Below are 17,218 nucleotides of genomic sequence, written 5' to 3'. Positions count from 1 at the left end.
TGCTTTAATGCCCAATGCCATACTTTCTGGGCCTCTATGGAAAGAGTCCTGGATCGCGTCCCTCCTTGTTTTCACAAATAAAACATGGCCGTCGTATTGTCCGTCAGCACTCGTACTCTCGATCCTTTGATGTGTGGTAGGAACGCCTTCAAGGCCCATCACACTGCTCTGAGCTCTAACACGTTGATGTGTAGGAGTGACTCCGTTTGAGACCAACGACCTTGCGTTTGAAGAGTGCCCATGTGAGCTCCCCATCCGGTTAGGGACGCATCCGTGACTATGGTTCGCTGGAACTCCGGTTCCTGTAGGGGTACACCGTTCAGATTGTGGAAACTGCCACCACCGAAGGGTCCGAAGCAGTTTGTCGTTGATGGTTATCTTGTCTGACCACGATCCTTGGGCCTGTCTCCACCGGTCCGCGAGGAATTCCTAAACTGGCCTCATGAATAGGTGACAGTTTGCCACCAGATGGATGCAGGATGCCATGGCCCCTAGGACCGAAACGTATTTCCTCACTGAGAGCTTGGTGTTTTGCCGTAGTCGGCTTGCCAGTTGATTGAGTTTTGAGGTTCTGTCGAGGAAAGGCTTCACTAGCCCCGAATGGGTCTCGAACTGTGCCCCCAGGAACACCAACGTTCGATGGCCGCAGAGAGGATTTTTCGAAGTTTATGGCAAATCCCAGCTGTTGTAGAAGCTGCATGGTGGCTTGCAAACTTGTGTTGGTCGACGCTGGGGAGGATCCCCTTACCAGCAAGTCGTCGAGGTGTGGGTATACATGGTGGCCTTGCTTCCTTAGCCAGGCCGCTACTGGGGCCAGGCATTTCGTGAACGTTCTGGGGGAGGTCTTGAGCCCAAAGGGAAGAACCGTGAACTGGTAGTGAGTCCGCCCTATCACAAACCTCAGGAACTTCCTGTGTTTCCGACACATTGGAATATGGAAGTACGCGTCCTGTAAATCCAGGGACGCTAGAAAATCCCCTTCTTGAACGGCTCGGATCACTTCTTGCAGCGTGAGCATTTAGAATTTTAGGCTCTTTAAAGACTTGTTGAGATTGCGTAAGTCTAGAATGGGACGCCATTTTCCATTCGGCTTTTTTACGACGAAGTATCTTGAGTAGACTCCTTGACCTTTCTGTGATGTTGGAACTAATTCTATCACGCCCTTTGCTAACATGAGTTACCTCTTGTTGCAGTACCCTCAGATGGGAATGAGCGGTGAACGCAGGTGGAATGTGCGGAGGGCTGTGCTTGAATTGTAGATAATGCCCGTTCCTTATTGTGTCCAGCACCCATTGATCCGTCGTTATTCGTTCCCATTCGTCGACATAGGCTGATACTCTTCACCCCAGAACGGTGTGTTGTTCGTCATTGCTGATCTTGATTTTGCTTGTCTCTCGACGACGGATAGGATGGTCTCTTCCTGGAAATCTGGAAGTTCCGGCGTCAGTTTGCAGTTTGGGAAGCATGCCTATATCACTGGGAGGGGTAAGTCGACCTACCAAAGGATCTGTCTCCTGACGCAGAGAATCTGGAATTACCTGAAGCCCCTGTAAAGGGACGAAAAGACTTGTAGCTTCGGCCACTCTGGAGGGCACCCAATGAACGTGCCGTGTCCGAGTCCTCTTTCATTCCCTTTAGGGCCTCATCTACTTTCTCTCCGAATAGAAGGTCTCCCTCAAAGGGCATATCTAATACTTTGTATTGTACCTCTGGCCTGAAGTAGGTACACTTAAGCCATGACTGTCGTCGTAACACGACCCCATTATTGACTTGCTTGAAGCCCGATTCAGCGAGGTCAACCGCGATGTTTATTGCGTGATTGGAGGCTTCTTTACCCTCTCGGGCAAGTAACATCGCTGCCTTCCTATGCTCTTCCGGAAGATGATCCAGCAACGGAGCCAGCCTGTGCCACATTTCTCTGTCGTATCTGGCTACAATAGCCAGAGAGTTTGCGGCCTTTACTGTAGTTGCTCCCACGGATAGCACTTTTTTGCCGAAGGCATCCTGACGTCTTGCCTCGTTTTCAGGCGGAGTCGTGCACTTGTGCTGGGCCTTCGCTTTCCTCGCCGCTGCCGCCGACACCACCGATTCAGGCGTTGGTTGGGAGGATAAGAACTTGGGGTAGACTCTGGAGCCTTAAACTTTTTCTCAAGGCGTCCTTTTACCGCCGGCTCCGAAAAGGGGTGACACATTGTCTGCAAACCCTCCTTCCACACGTGATCTAGTATGGGTATTGAGAACACTGACCTTCTCTTACCCATGTGGTCGAACAAAAAAACAGTCCTTTTTCTGTTCTTCCTGGGACAAACCAAATTCCTTACACGTCTTCTCAATCATAGAATGGAATGATGCAATATCGTCCGGGGGGGGGGGACGGGTGAGCTGGGCTTCTTGGGGTTTCTAACTCCACCTCTGACTCCCAGGTTGGATCCCTGGAGGGGGTGATGAGATATCCGACATGGCTCCCCTGTCAGACTCCGAATCTGGCAGCTCACCTTCCTCTTGGGGTGCCTGTGGTGCTGAGACTGGCGTGCGAAAGGGTGTCGGTGGACGGAACGGGCCCGGCTCGTCGACGGGCGACTGTGGCAGGTTTACCTGAGGTAGTCTCCGGTCCAACGACTGTAATAAAGACTGAAGCGTGGACAGAATCTCCAACGACAAAACAGATTGAGGATTGAGAAGAGGGGCAGACACCGGAATTCCGGATCCCCTCGTCGACGACTTGTCAACCACTCATAGCCCGAGGTCTGCCGGGCCAGCTATTCTCCCGCTCTCGTCCTCCCCAGAGGACAGCGACACTGCCTGTTCCTGCAGTAAAGTATCCAGAGGGATCGGATCTAAAACTTCAGGCCTCCAGGCTTCCTGTAGAACCTCCGTTGATGAGGCCACCGTCGCAGTCGTTGTCGGTGGATACCACATGCGTCAGGGGTAGGGTGGAGGCCGATGACTGGACCGCCGTCGATGACGGTGGCTTAGCAGGTGGTTTAGGCGGTCCCGCCTTTTCCACACTTGGCCTGCTTTTACTCGACTCATGGTCGATCTATGGTGATCGCCCGAGGAGGATTTCGGCCTTTCCTTGTCATGCTTTTTTGATGACTATTTTCTCGACGAAGATGCTCTAGCTGAATGACTCCGAGATGACTCTTTCCGTCGGTCGAGATTTCTTCGCCGGTGGTTCCGACGACAGCGCGGTGTGATGTTTTCGCCGATTGTGAGGAGCCTACCTCTGAAGGGGGGTATGACCCCGCTCCATCATTCAACCATGCCACCAGCCGTCGATTTCGGTCTTTGAGGGTCTTTTGAGAAAACCCTTTGCATATGTCGCAGTTATCAGCCGAATGATGAGGGTGGAGACAGTATATACAATCCATATGTCCGTCCCCCTCGTAAACTTTTTTCAAGCCGCATGTCGCGCATGGACGGAACAGCGCTTTTCCTGACATGGAGGAAAATTTCACCTAACTCCAACTCCAGGTACACAACCTTGTACAAAATAGTAAGACGACGCGAGGAGATCCCACTACTTTGGAGACGGTTGAAATCTGAAGGGGAGCCGCGGGGGCGGGCCTCTTATACTGTGACGGCCTACGGAGCATGCGTAGGCGGGTCCTAAAAGGACGTAGATAGGACACAAAAGTGTCAGAAGTTTTCGTATAGGAAAAGGCTATATATGTGTACCGAGGGGTCCCAGTCTGACGACGGGGAATATTCTAAGCATGTGAATCCATGAAAGATCCAATGCTGGAGAAATACAGTAATTGTTACAAAGTGAATCTTCAACAGATCTGCGCTGCAAAACAATCTATGGGTGCTGGAGGTGGCAAGGAAAACACACTGTTGTGCAATCAAGATTGTGTGGAACAATAGTGCAGGATTGATAATAGTTGACAATGTATCCATGTTTGATTTGTGAATGCGGGCATTACTATGGACTCAACAAATGGGTAGGCCGATGTTGGGGAGTGGTTGGTATTTGGAGGATGGACAACAGGGGTCTGCCTTACTTTTATCATTACCCAGGAAGCAAAAGGCAAAAAGTATTTTCCCGCAGCATGGACCGGAAGTGGCAGGCGCTATGTCTGGGCTTTAAGTAGATTGCCATGCATTGGCTAGGTGGAGTGGAGGATAGATGGGTGAGAATTGTAGGTTTGATAGGTGCATAAAGCGGTTGTGGCTTGGAGGATATATGTTTTTGGTGGAGTATTGGTGTTGCATGAAAAATGGTCATTGGCAAAGAGGAAGGGGTCATTACCTCTGACGAAAGTATAGAGGGAGATGGTTTTAGAGCAGAGGAGCATACAGTAGTATCTGGTTATTTGACAAGCAGGCAGAAAGTGGAAGACACATTAGTACATGGAAGATGGTGGACACTGTTGGAAATGTCATTTAATGGGTGTTTAGCGATAGGTGTACAATTGGAGGGAATGGCATTTCTCAGTAGTGGCTTGTAGGTTGATCCATGGGATTTTATTTCAGGCAAATTGTCTGACATTTTAGTGCTTAATGAGATTGCTTGTAGATCCATCATTACTTTATGGGGGAGCAGCTTGGTGTATTTAAGCTGCAGTCATTTGGTGAACTGCTGTTTCAGTGGATGAACGATTGAGTCCAGATTATGGGCAAGTGTTGGATGGCTGTTGGATGAATGGGTTGTTGAAGGATTCCAGGAGTATATAGACAGATGAGGGGTATTGGAAGTATTTCCTTGGTAGCTGAATGGTTTGGTTGCCAATAGATGCAGAAAGTAGTTTGTGTCCTGCCCTGAAGCAGTGTTCTCTGACAAGTTGAGGGAGGGGTATTTAACACGTATATGGACTTTAGGTAGCTGTTGGATTTCTATATGTGTATATGTATTTCAGGGACATCATAGCAAGAAAAAGTTTGATAAATCAGTAGACTGATTAAGAAGGCTGAAGGGCAATGTGTTAGTAAAAAGGATAGCAAGTTATGTTGGTTATGTAAGCAGACGGTACAACTGAACCTAAGCAATTGGACTGTATGTACATCTGCATAGAAGACTGCACGGGCAGTTAGCAGATGCAGAGTTTGAAAAATCAAAAGGCTGCTCACCTCTAGGGGCTCCAGTTCTGAGAAATCTCGAGATCGATTCATGGTCCTGTTGTTGGCATCGCGTTCATTCAGTGTGGAGTAGGGGTCTGCATCCACAAGAAAAGAATAATATAAAGTTAATACCCAAAGCATGCATACTGCAAGGAGTGAGGGGTGTCTGAGCCAGAAGAAAGTGGGTGCAGATCTTCCAAGGATTGGGCTAAAAGGAGAGGCTGGAAGAGACACATTGGTATAAGCACACCTACCTGGTCCCAGGCTGTTCATTGGAATCATGTCTCGATCAGATTTCTTATTATCTTGAATTAAAAAAGAAAACGTAAAATGCAAAGAGCCGAATGAATCCATAAACAGTCAATGCAAGCCAAAAGCACTGTGGTACAACAGCTATAAGGATGGTTTTGTTTATACACAAACAATGCCAAATCAAAGCACACTGCCACGTTGCGAGACGTTGAGCCATTTCAAACAACTCGCTAATGGAAACATTTATGACACATGCAGAGTGGGACATACGAGCCAAATAGCAAGGGTGGGAATCCCCATCACAGAAGGAGTAGCCACCTGCATTTGGGGAGTGAATGCATTTGGATAGCCCCATACCTGCTTTTTGGTTTTTGTCAATGAGTGGCAGCGTGCTGTCGTCATAGCTTGATCCACCCTGGCTGCGAGGACCATTGGCTAGATTTACCTAAGGGAAAATCATGAACACAATGCATTAAAAGCACATTCTCTCTGGGTTCATTTAATCTTGGGAGTCATTGTGCCTTGGAGAGGCAGGTATCACCCAACATGAAACTAGTTCTGCATCCATAGATATTGATGCCCGTGCTCCAATCTTCAGACATGCACTGATCCATCAATGGTGTCCAACATACACTGATTGGGCAGGCATCACCCTGAAGAGAGAAATGTGAGTTTCCGCTGCTTTACCAATCTAGCCTTGGAGGAAACTACCCATATAAGACTTAACTTGGGGGCGAGGGGGAAGTTCAGAGACTTAAAGTAAATACTGTTAATTTCCCCACTTACATGAATACTGAGCTAGTGCTGGCATCTTAACTTCTTGTGAGCCAAATCTAGTCTCAAAGTTCATGCAATCCTAACATTCTCCCAGACAGGCTACTACAACAAAAGCACCACCCACAAGTGCCCTGCTACAAAAGTTAAAAAGGGCCTCTTTGAGAAGTGATGAATCCACTATAAAGAATAACGCAATCTTAGGCGTACTACCTGAAAATCAGTCTTTTTCCAGCCTTCCTTCTCCAATGGTTTTCTTAACTCCTTGTAACCCCAGACAGTCTGAAGCACCAGGCCAGCTGCACGGACCTCCCTCTCCGATCGGTTTCTGTAAGGAAGAGAAGAAAAAAAACAATGACATGCCAGCTAACTGTTAGAAAGATGGAGGAAAACCCTTTCATCAGGAGGCAAGAGTACAGCTGATGAAGTAGCAAGGCACGATGCGCTTAAAATCATTTTATGAACAAGAGGTAGATACAAACGGATCAACTGGTAGCAGACACACAGACCTGCGGGAGCCAACACTCACCCAGATTTGTTGATCAGCACAAGCTTCTCAATGCCCTGTGTCTCCCGCAGCTTCTTTGCTGCCTCTAGATTGTCTAAGATAACCTCGTTGATCGTGTTGAGGATGGAGACCACTGTGTCTTCTGACAAGTTTCTGGCAGGAGTCTGTTGACCACCCGGCAGGTTCCTCACCAGGTTGGGAATGGCGTGCTTCCCTGAGGAGTAGTGAAGCAATGAAGGCATGAACAGAGTAAATGGACTACAGTGTGAAACAATGTACTAACATTGTAATGGTATATCTAATGAGAAGTATGACACCCAGCATAAAATAGACCGAAGACATTGGGATTCAAGAAACACTCCTAGAAAACTCCTTGTTCATATAATTGGTAGATGCTACGACATCTATAATAGCTCCCTTCAGAAGGTTGTTCAGAGGTAAACTTAGGCTTTACTGAACATTTCCCAATACTGCATTGCAGACAACAGCATCTTGAGAATTCCAATAATCTTGCCTTGTGAAGAGCGTATACTAAACATGTTACCCCATTCAAGATTTCATCTAGTGAACAAAACCATTCACAAGTAAATTCCTTTCCTTCAGTGGAACATGTGAATGTCTCCTGTGAGAGCCCAGTGTCTTCGCATTTGTTCACTTTTCCGAAACAGTTTTCCTTAGTTCATAGGGTTTTTCTAATTAACAGAGGTGGGTATTCAGAGACCTGTAGTAGTGTACAGCGCAATCTCCTAAACGTAGGTCAAACGTTTGCTGGTTAAGACTGCGCAGCAAGGCTTTACTCGCCAGAGAAGTGGAGCCTGGTGAAAATAAACACCCCACAGTTAGATTTTCCGAACCTACTCTGGTGAGAGGTTTTGAGAAGCCAAATTAGCGGTACACAAGGTTCATAGTTTAGTCTAACCAAGCTCTCCAATGGTAGCATGGCTGAAAAGCAAGGTTTAAATCCAAGAGGAAATAGGCTTTGTGCGACTTATAGCTAATATTAAAGACTGTTAACAGGTCCACCCATGGAAGTACAAAAATACATTAAACACTAGTTTCCATTAATTTAAAAATACTGCAGAGTAATTTGCTTTTAATCATAATCGGTGGGGTATCCTGAAATGAATCGGTTACACACCACTAAAAGGGATCAATCACAGCTACTAAAACACTGTAAATCCTAACTGGGTAAATCACAAGCCTCAAACAACTGCAAGTCCATTTCTACTCTCATCAATGTTCAGGTTTGCTACATGCGAGTAACCCTAGCCAAACAGGTACATGTGGCAATTTAAACACTCATAGGACTCCACGAGCCTGGCCACAGGGAACAATATGCTCAAAACCTTTTGAAGTCCATGATAATGTAGAGCAGAATTTAAAGAGTCAAAGTGTTTGAAGTCAGTTTTCCCGCTAGGGAAAAGGTAGTCTACTGGTTCTTGTTAGGGAATATTTAGAGCAGTACCCTTTGGGTGCACTAAAAACAACCTTGACTTCTTGCCAATAGGAACCCAACCGAGGGAGAGGGGAGAAAAAGGAAAGTGCTGTGCACGGGATACAACACAAAAGGTAGTGTAGCCACAAGGTGGCAAGGGCAGGTTCTGAGCGCAGACAAGGGGTGCCTGGTAAGGGGACTGTAGGGTAACGGATACAGATCCAAGTGCAAGGGTTGCCAGGATATGCGACTGGCCCTGAGGGAGTTGGAGGAGCGAAGGGCTCGAGCAGGCAGGTATTTACGGAGGGAGAGTTGACAGTATTTTGGACCCTGGCCCCAGAAAGCCCTGTGGACATTTCAAAGTGTCTTGAATTTAACCCTTGCAGCCAACAGATTTCAGGGCTGGGGAGATACGATTCCAGGGCTTGAGGCAAGGACAAATTCCGTAGTCCTGTTCTGGATGAGTTGCAGAGAGTAGAAGCAGGCAGATTTAGAAAGCGGCTGTTTCAATAGTCCAGCCTGGAGAGAACTAGAGCTCTAGAAATAGTAAGCTTCTGGGGGAAGGGGAGGAAAGGAAGAAAGCCTCTGAGGTGCAGTTGGTAGTTTGACTTCTTAGAGATGTCGGATGGTGTCCGGTCATTTGGTCAAAAATAAATGGTCGAATGACCATTTGATCGAATCAAAATGGTCGAAAAAAAAGGGTTGAATGTATTTATTTATATATATTTTTTTTCGTTTTGGTTGCTTAAAAAATATTTTTTAATAAAGAAAAAGGGGGGTTGGGAGGAACCCCCCCCCATAAAATAAAAAAAAATTCGACCTTTTTTTCGACCATTTTACTTCGATCAAATGGTCATTCGACCATTTGGTTTTCGACCAAATGACTGGTAACCATGTCGGATGTCAGGAGAAAAGGAGTGGCGTCAAATAGGACCCTGAGGTTTTTGGCTTCACAGGTGGGCGCAGGAGGGCCAAGGGAGGCCAGCCAGAGTGTGATAGGAAAGGAGGAAGCAGGTGTGCCGATGAGAATCTGTATTACTGGCATTAAGCAGAGATCATTGGAGGCACACCACTCCTGGATAGCAGAAAGTCGGATGGAGGAGAGGTAGCAGAGGGAAGCCTAAAAACAAGCCAAAACCATACTGTTAGGCAAGACTGTGTGCAGTACCCTTTGGGAGACTACAGCAACCTTGTACTCCTGACAATAGGGAACCCAACCTTTGGTATAAGTCTGTAATACACAGGTTGGTAGTGTGGCTAAGCAGCCAGGTTCATCTCAAGGAGGGGTCAATGTGAACAGTAGGGTAGTTACACAGATTCACAGTGACAAGTATCTGAATAAACTCAGACACACAAGATTTCTTGATTAAACAATTATTGATTTATTTAACAGTCAATTTGAATAAGCCGCCTTCAGAAGGGGCAATATAATAGTAACACAAATGCACTCCAAAATACACACTTAGTTTCCCTAAATCAGAAAGTACCCTTTTGGGATGACAGACATCCTACACCCTCAGGTGACTTAAATAGTTAGGACACTGGATATCAATATATCACTGGTACATTTAGATCAATACTGAGATGTCTGTCAAAGTAAAGAGGTTTCAGAATAAAACCAGAGTTCACACAAATCTTCTGAAGCAGGTAAGTACTTTTGAATGCCCCAGTGCACAGTAAGTTGACCCTTTCCTAGAAGGAAGGTCTAAACACACCATCAAAGAGGAGAAGAGTCATTCAGAGAGCTAGGCCACGCAATGTCAATGTCCATTGGGCAAAAGGTTAGGTAAGCTGAAGCACTTCTTGCAGGTGAGTTAAAGTCTTGCACAATGTTTTAGAAGTCTTTGTAGAAAAAGTATAATCAATGTAGGGCCACAAGCTGGGAGGCTTGTGAGGTGTAGAAGAATCAAGCAACTCTACAGGAGCAACCAAGTCAGGTCTAAAATTAGAACAAGTAAGGCTACAAGACAAGAGGCAAGTTCTTAGACTGTACAGTACCTTTGGTTAGAAGAAATGGTTCCAGCTGGATTCTGTTCCTGTGTGGCTCTGCAGATCCTTTTGTTCCTGTGCCTCAGTCGTGGGGACAAGAGGGAGGATGTCTAGGGACTCATGCAACACAACGGGACTGTCAGCGACAGCAAAGGGCAAACTTCAATTCAGTGGCACTTCGGAGTTTCAGCTCCTCGCGTCTGACAGAAAACAGCAATTACGCGGTTCTCAGATACCACTTCAGACTTTCCTTGCTTCTGGGGTCCAGCACTGTTGAGGTGGCTCAGGCTTGGTCAGTCCTACTTCAAGCAAGTCCGAAGGACCTTCCTAGTGCTCGGGTCCAATTTAAGAGCAATACACTATTTGGTGTTCCACTCACTGGCACTTCGGTTCCATCAGCAGAAGTACAGCCAGCTTTGAGAGGATGTACAAACAAGTTCTCTTTGGAGTGGATTGGCCCAACAACTCAAGGGGAGAAGTAGTCCTTGCAGGGCTGCTCTAGTCGAGGCGAATCTGGAGCTTCTGCACAGCAGCAGGGCTTCACCGGGCAAACCAACGGTCCAGGAGTTGCAGCAGGTGTCTCTTCCAAGTTCTTCTTCGGATTCCTTCGTCGAGTGGGTGAGACTGCCTTCCAAGCCAAAAAGCTTTGCCTTTCCCTATGCAGGTTTCTTCCATTCATTCCAGGCTAGCTGTCAATCACAAAGCAGGGTGGCTGTCCTTGCTGGGTGCATTCCTGTAACCAAGGGGATTAAGCACAGGGAGTTTCAGGCACCTCCCTCACTTTCTGCCCCTGCCAGACATACTGGCGCCAGAGGCGGGCTTCACTCGTGAATCCTGCCAAAGACAAAACAAACAAAAGGGACCAAACCTGATTTGGTGTGCAGAGTAAATCTCAAGAAGGACCTTTCCAACAAGAAATTGTGTAAAAAAGAAGACCGGGCCTTTTTGACAAAATGGGCGCCCATGGTTGCTTTACTGCAGTTGCGAATGCAGCCTGCAGTAAAATATCCCAATGGTAGTTAAAAGTAAACCACTGCCACCAGCCATTAATTGTAGAAAGTGTAACATAAAATTGCTACATGAGAAACTAGACAAAGAGGATACCAAGTATCTATTGTAAGGTAGTGTGCGCTGGGTCTAGAAAGTTATTCATTTAATAAAGTCAATTTCACTTCACTACTCTTGGAAAAAGTTTATCCAAGAGAAGGTATTTAAACCTTTGGGAAATCTGAAATACATCCCTGCGTCACTGCACTGAAAGTGCTATGTGTCACAATGTAAAAAGATGTCTATGGAGTTTGTCAGACTTCAAAACCAAAAGAAAACCGTTTAAATCAGTAAAATGAAAGTGGGAAAGAGTCACTCTCACCAGGTTAAAAATTAAAAGGTTCTAGAGACCAGCAAACGTGCTGGGGGTCTCCAAGGTAGAGAGGAATTGGCACATTTCTGAGAATTCTCCCTAACAGTCCTTCTGTACTACACAACAGCAGAAATAACCATTGACCCAGTCTGCACAGTCTTTGACCTGCTAAAGTAGCTGCTTATGAACACATAAGATGTAAAGCCTTACATTCTTATCAGGAGAAGGCTGTTTCAAGAGCTGTAGGCAATCCCAACCCCCAGAGCTCTAGGAAAGTCCAGAAGGATCCTAAGTGATGGGGAATCACAAGGAAAGGTGGTCACCAGTGTGGCCGTGCTACAAACAGCTACAGGCACAAGTTAGCTAAGGCTCGTGGTAAGACTCCAGCAAAGGGTACAGGCTAATTATTCGGCTTCCACAACACAGGACGACCACTCGGGAGCAGCCGACAGTTGAGACCGTGAACAGGGGCCAGTGTCTCAGGAGCAATGAGAGTGGATTTCGAGGTCCAGCAGACCCTTCCCCCGTGGTGAGAGGACAGCAGGAGACTGGTGAGATCATGGATGCAGAGAATAGGCAAGCAGCATTTCCCACCCCACGTCTAGGTGTTCATGAAGCAGTGCAGTTACGTCCAGTCCCAGGATGCAGTCCAGTGGTAGACCAAGCCGCTCTTCACAGTTCAGGCAGGAGATGGATCCAGAGCGGGGCTCCAGACTGTTAGGAAGAATTCTCATAAATGTGCCAATTCCTCCCATCTTAGAGCCCTCCAGCTCTTTAGCTAAACCTGGGACTTTGAACTCTTAATTCTGTGTGTTTTACTCTTGTGTTTGTTATTGAGTTTTAGACCACTCCATAAGGCATAATCATTTCATGTGTGTCACACAGTACCCTCAGTGCAGTGACACAGGGAAGCCGTTTAGGCTGTCCCAAGGTTTAAATACCTTCTTTGGGATAAACCTTTTTCCCCAGAGAATGTAAAATGAAACCGACTACTAGTCTTTACAAATTTCTAGGCCCAGCACACACCATTTTACCATAGTGTTGCTGGAGGGGTTACTTAGTATCGCCTATGTCTAAAAACTCATGTAGCAGTCAAATGCTACCCTTTCCTCTCGAAATGGCTGGTGGCAGTGATTTTATGACGAACTTCCATGATTTTTCCCGACCGCGAACACCTGTAGCGTTAAATTGCAGGAGCCATGTTTTTCAAGATGGCGTCTGAGCCTCCTTTGTTTAAGCAGGTCCCGGTCTTTTTCGCCATTTCTTTTTGGAAAGGTCCTTCTAGAGTTTGGCTCTGTGCGACAAACCAGGTTTGGTCCCTTTGGCAGGCTTCAGGACTGAAGACCACCTCTGGCGCCCAAGTGTCTGTGGTGGGCAGCAAGTGAAGGAGGTGCTGAAACTCCCTGTGCCAAGTCTCCTAGGAGACCCAAATGCACTCTGGCATGATTGGCTGGCTGACCGTCCGGCAAGGACAGCCACCCTGCTGGGTGAGCGGCAGCTAGGCTGGAATGAATGGGAGAAAAACTGTTTAAAAAGGAGAGTCTCTTGGCTTAGAAGGCAGAGTCGACCACTGGAATTAAAGAACCAAAGGAGGACGGCTGCTGCAACTCCTGGACAGTTGGATTGCCCGGCGAAGCCCGGCTGCAGGTCCGAATCGCCAAGTTCATCAACAGAGTAGCCCTTCATGGACTTCTCCCTTTGAGTTGGTGGGACCCATCAACTCGTAAGCCACCTGGATACCTTTTTTGGAGCTGGCTAGGATTAACCTGGCGGGGGGAGGGTGGGGGGGGGGATGGGACACCAGCTGTGTGCTTGATGAACAGCTACCCGAACTGAAGTGACTCCATTTTGTCCGCGTTTTCCAACAATCCCATGCAGGAGTCCCGACATCCTCCCTCTTGTCCCCACAACTGAGGCTCAGGAACAGTGAGATCTGCAGGAACTGCCAGGAACCAATGTCATCAGCTGCATCTTTTGCTTCATATTAAGGTACTGTGCCATTCAGATTGAGAGAACGCCTCTGTCGCTGTGAAAGTTAGTGGAACTTTCCCCAACTTGCAGGCCTAATCAGCTTGTGACCCAACATAGGATTCTTTTTCGTACAAACTACTTCTGAGGACTTTGGCAAAGACTTTACCGTTTACTTCAAGAACTGCTCTTTCCTATCCAAGACACTAGTCCATGGACTTTGGCCTAGGCCTATTGAACTGAATCGAGTGCTCTAGTGAACTAAAACTATTTGCACTGCCCAAGAAAGTATTTGTGATCTATTCTGCCAACTTGTGCCTTTTTACTCCCACTGAAAGTAACTGAAATGCCATTTTGCTCCTATTTCAGGGGAGCCTAATTTGTTCAGAAACATATTGGTTTGCTATTGAAGTGCGTTTGTGTATAATATTAAGTTCCCTCCTTCTAGTGAATGTTTTCTAAATGATTGTGTAATAAATGAATAAGTGTTTTACCAAGAAACCTTGAGTATAAGTGTCTACTTGAACCACTGTGATTGAAAGACCTCCGTGTAACCTCTTGTACTGCTCACATTCCCTCTTGAGGTAAGCCTGGCTGCTCTGCTCGCTACCACAAACTGTAGTACAGAATTACACCAAAGGTTGGTTTTTGCTTACATCTATAGTCCTAATTGTATGTGGTGGTGGTCCCAGAGGGTACTGCATGCAATTCTGCCTAACAACAATACCTTAAGAGGTTTAGGACCCTCAAAAAGCACGGTGTCCCTTGGGCTATCTGGGTGTGTGAATGTTTGAAGAAGATGGTTGGGTAAAGGGTTACAGAGGAACTACTTTTTTGAAGGAATTAGAAATCTTTGTTGGAATCTATTTTTGATGCCTGTTCTCCTGAGCTGAGACAGCACTTGGCTAAGGAAATTGATCCAAAGAAGTTAGAAAAGGCTGCTTACTCGTGGGTTGTCAACAGGGCTACTCAAGGATTCTGGGGTAACTCAGAAGGATGATGGGAAGCAGCAAAATAAAGATGGGCAAGAGAATTCTAATACCTCCAATCCAAAAGAGGGCCCCAAACAGTAAAAGGATAAGCACAAGGGAAACCGAATCAGGCTAGGGAAACCTCTGGTTCCAAACCGAGGGAGGTCAGCAGAAACCCCCCCCATTTGTCAAAACATTTGGAAAATGTTATGCTTGTGGGTCTGACCATGTGAAAGGGGGATCCCAGATGCAAGGGTAAAACTTCAGGGTCCACACTGTCTCCTTAGCCTTCTCCCCAGAGGGAGAAGTACAAATGGCAAGTGGAACCTTTCAATTACTGGCTGAAGACCCCATTGGAGTATCTGCCCTTGTTTTAGTGTCCCTGGGTCTGTGGGAACAGCAGCATTTAGAGGTCTATAATTCAATTCCGCATAACACAAGATTAATAGGACAGTTTACTTGTAAATGGTCAGGAGACCACTGCCATTAGAGACACTGGGGCCAGCATTACAGTGGTGGATGCATCTTTTTTCAAACCTGAGGATGTCGCTAAGGCACCCAAAGGCCTCACTAAACTTGCTGGAGGCCCTGTTCAAATGCTTCGAAGATTACCAGCTCTCATCCAGTGCAACATCACTTTCAAGATACCGGTTAGTGTGCAGAGTGAGGTGCCTGGGAGAGTCCTGTTGAGGAATTACCAGGTTACTCACCGTAGTGACCACCTTACTCCTAGTCCATAGTCCCCTTTCCTCCATACTTGTGGGACATCTCTCCGTCCTATGGGACGGGACTGGAGCACTTTGTAAAACGCATCCAAATTTATTAAAAAAAAGTGTCCCTCCTCTCTTTCCAGCACAGGGCCAGGCACGCAGCCGTAACCCCGCCCACCTTGGCTCCGCCCCGCGCATCGCCCATCACTGTTAGGTTGGCCTTCTGAACTTCTGCGCCACCAGGACAGAGTTCAGAAATCCGTCTTAATTACTTGGAACAGGGTAACCTCTGGACAAGCCAGACCAATCAAGGTAGCGATCGCGGCGGTCAAGACTAGGTCTCAAGAGGGGTGAGGGTGACTGAAAGCCCGCAATGAGCACACAAAGCAAGAGCGTTTACAAACTACTCCAAACAGGTGTTATATCAAAAATATAAACACATTTATTTTAAGGCCTTTAAAATAACGACCGTAGCGAGAAAATCACAATATCACAATATTAAACCAACACATACCATATCAACACAATATATATACAAATACACAGTCGCAAGCGTTTAAAGCACGAAATATGTAGTCCACCTGAAAGGAAAGGAAAACAGGCAGTGCGATAACGCTTTAGACTCAGTTCGCCTTCAGATGCACCTAACTAGATGGAAGTCCGAGCCCTGCGAAGAGTGGAGCCTTGTGCTCAAAGTACCTGCCACGCCGGTGCCAATGGGCAAAAGGGGAAGCTCTTCGTCGGAAGTCAGGCAGTTCAGTATAGTGCACACAGAAGAACAGGTTCCGCAACTCAAGCGCAGCCTCCACAGCGGGCAGAAGCAGAGCGCGAGTACGGCCAAAAGGGTGCTGTTTTTACACAGCAGGGAAAAGCAATGGGATACTGCAGGAGGGCGACCAGATCCTAGCTAAACTACTCACCGGTCCCCGAAGCAAGCAGACCCAGGCTTCTCCACGTAGATTCAGCAGCTGGCAGGTTCAGAAGAGCAGGGAACGCCTCGTAGTCGTGTAGAGCAAAAAGACGTCCCAATCGACGAAACCAGCACAGTTTGTTGCCGCAGCAGGACAACGGAGCGGCCGTGTGTATTCAAGCCAAATGTACACTCCTCCCTTCAGACCTGGGGACGCCAAGCGTACGAAGCGTGGGAGAGTGACAAGGACGGTTACAGAGCAGGACTCCCTTGTAAGCTGGTCAGTCAACTGGATGGCCCAGAGACACTTCCGAAGGCTTACTTGGCAGGAGATGATGAAGTCGCCGGGAATAGCTGTTCCTGCTATTCCAAAGGTCGAAGCACCAGTACAGGCCTTCTGGTTCGATCCAAGGAGGAAAGGGTTTCACAGGACGACAGCAGTGCAAAGGAGGATTCCTTCAGCGGGTCACCAGCGATTCCTCGGTCCAGCCTCTTGGTTGCAGGATACTTGGCTCCTGTATTCCTTCGTTCGTGAGAACTCAGGAGATCGACATGGTAGTGGTGTTTCCAGCCCCCTCTTATCCACGGTTCCCTTCGCGCCAAAACGGAGGGGAGCCAATGGGAGATCCGCTCATCAACACACATACCATACGTGGACCAATCACGGACCACGGTGGTCCCAGGCATTCACACCACCCTAGACTCTCTGGCACCCAGGATGTGTATTGGGACCAGACATCCCAGCCCACACCCTGGAGGCACACAAACGACATGTAGAAGCCCGCGAAAGCAACCACGTTTCGCGGGAAAGTACATGCCCAAATAAGGAAGGCCCCGGGTCGCTCGACCTGGGGAAGGTGAAGGGAGCAAGACGGTCAGTGGACAAGACAAAGGAGCCTCGTGGTCTGGCCATTTTGGGAGCCAGGCCACCATTTTGGGTTCAGTGCGAAAAACGTGCTCAGAACGCCAAAAGGAGCTCAAAATAAACAAAACGATCGCTGCCACCATTCGAGTCCCTCAATGACTTGCACCGATCAAATACCATCCTAAAAGAGTATCTAGGGCCTGTAGAAGGCTAGAGACCCAAGAGAGCTGTAACTTAGCTTACAGTGCCCTCTTGTGTCATGTTGCACTAAAGCCGCAACATGATAGAAGAAACTACGGGAAACAGCGTTCCCCGGTACTGACTGTCTTAAGGGCATGTCAGTTTCCCCGTAAGAAAGGAGCGAAAGCCCAGAGGAGTGCGGCAGAAGGCTGCACTTCTCTGGCAAAGTCAAGAA

The 17,218-nt window shown here is 47.4% G+C and overlaps 1 protein-coding gene across 7 annotated transcripts in view; it reads right to left on the bottom strand.

The window, feature by feature from the left end:
• Nucleotides 1-17,218, bottom strand: part of CTNND1 (catenin delta 1) — a 478,107-nt gene that overhangs the window by 27,765 nt on the left and 433,124 nt on the right. For all 7 annotated transcript variants that reach the window (XM_069629030.1, XM_069629031.1, XM_069629032.1 and 4 more), the window contains 5 exons: nucleotides 6,617-6,809; nucleotides 6,301-6,415; nucleotides 5,671-5,758; nucleotides 5,316-5,366; nucleotides 5,071-5,156 (listed from right to left, as the gene is read on the bottom strand). In XM_069629030.1, coding sequence (XP_069485131.1) covers nucleotides 5,071-5,156; nucleotides 5,316-5,366; nucleotides 5,671-5,758; nucleotides 6,301-6,415; nucleotides 6,617-6,809 — 533 coding nt within the window. The remainder of the gene's footprint in view (nucleotides 1-5,070; nucleotides 5,157-5,315; nucleotides 5,367-5,670; nucleotides 5,759-6,300; nucleotides 6,416-6,616; nucleotides 6,810-17,218) is intronic.

The sequence above is a fragment of the Ambystoma mexicanum genome, chromosome 12 (assembly GCF_040938575.1).
Source record: "Ambystoma mexicanum isolate Mex_15411 chromosome 12, UKY_AmexF1_1, whole genome shotgun sequence".
In the NCBI taxonomy this organism is placed as follows: Eukaryota; Metazoa; Chordata; class Amphibia; order Caudata; family Ambystomatidae; genus Ambystoma; species Ambystoma mexicanum.
Note: the sequence above shows the minus strand (reverse complement) of the source record. Positions and strands in the feature narration are given on the sequence as shown.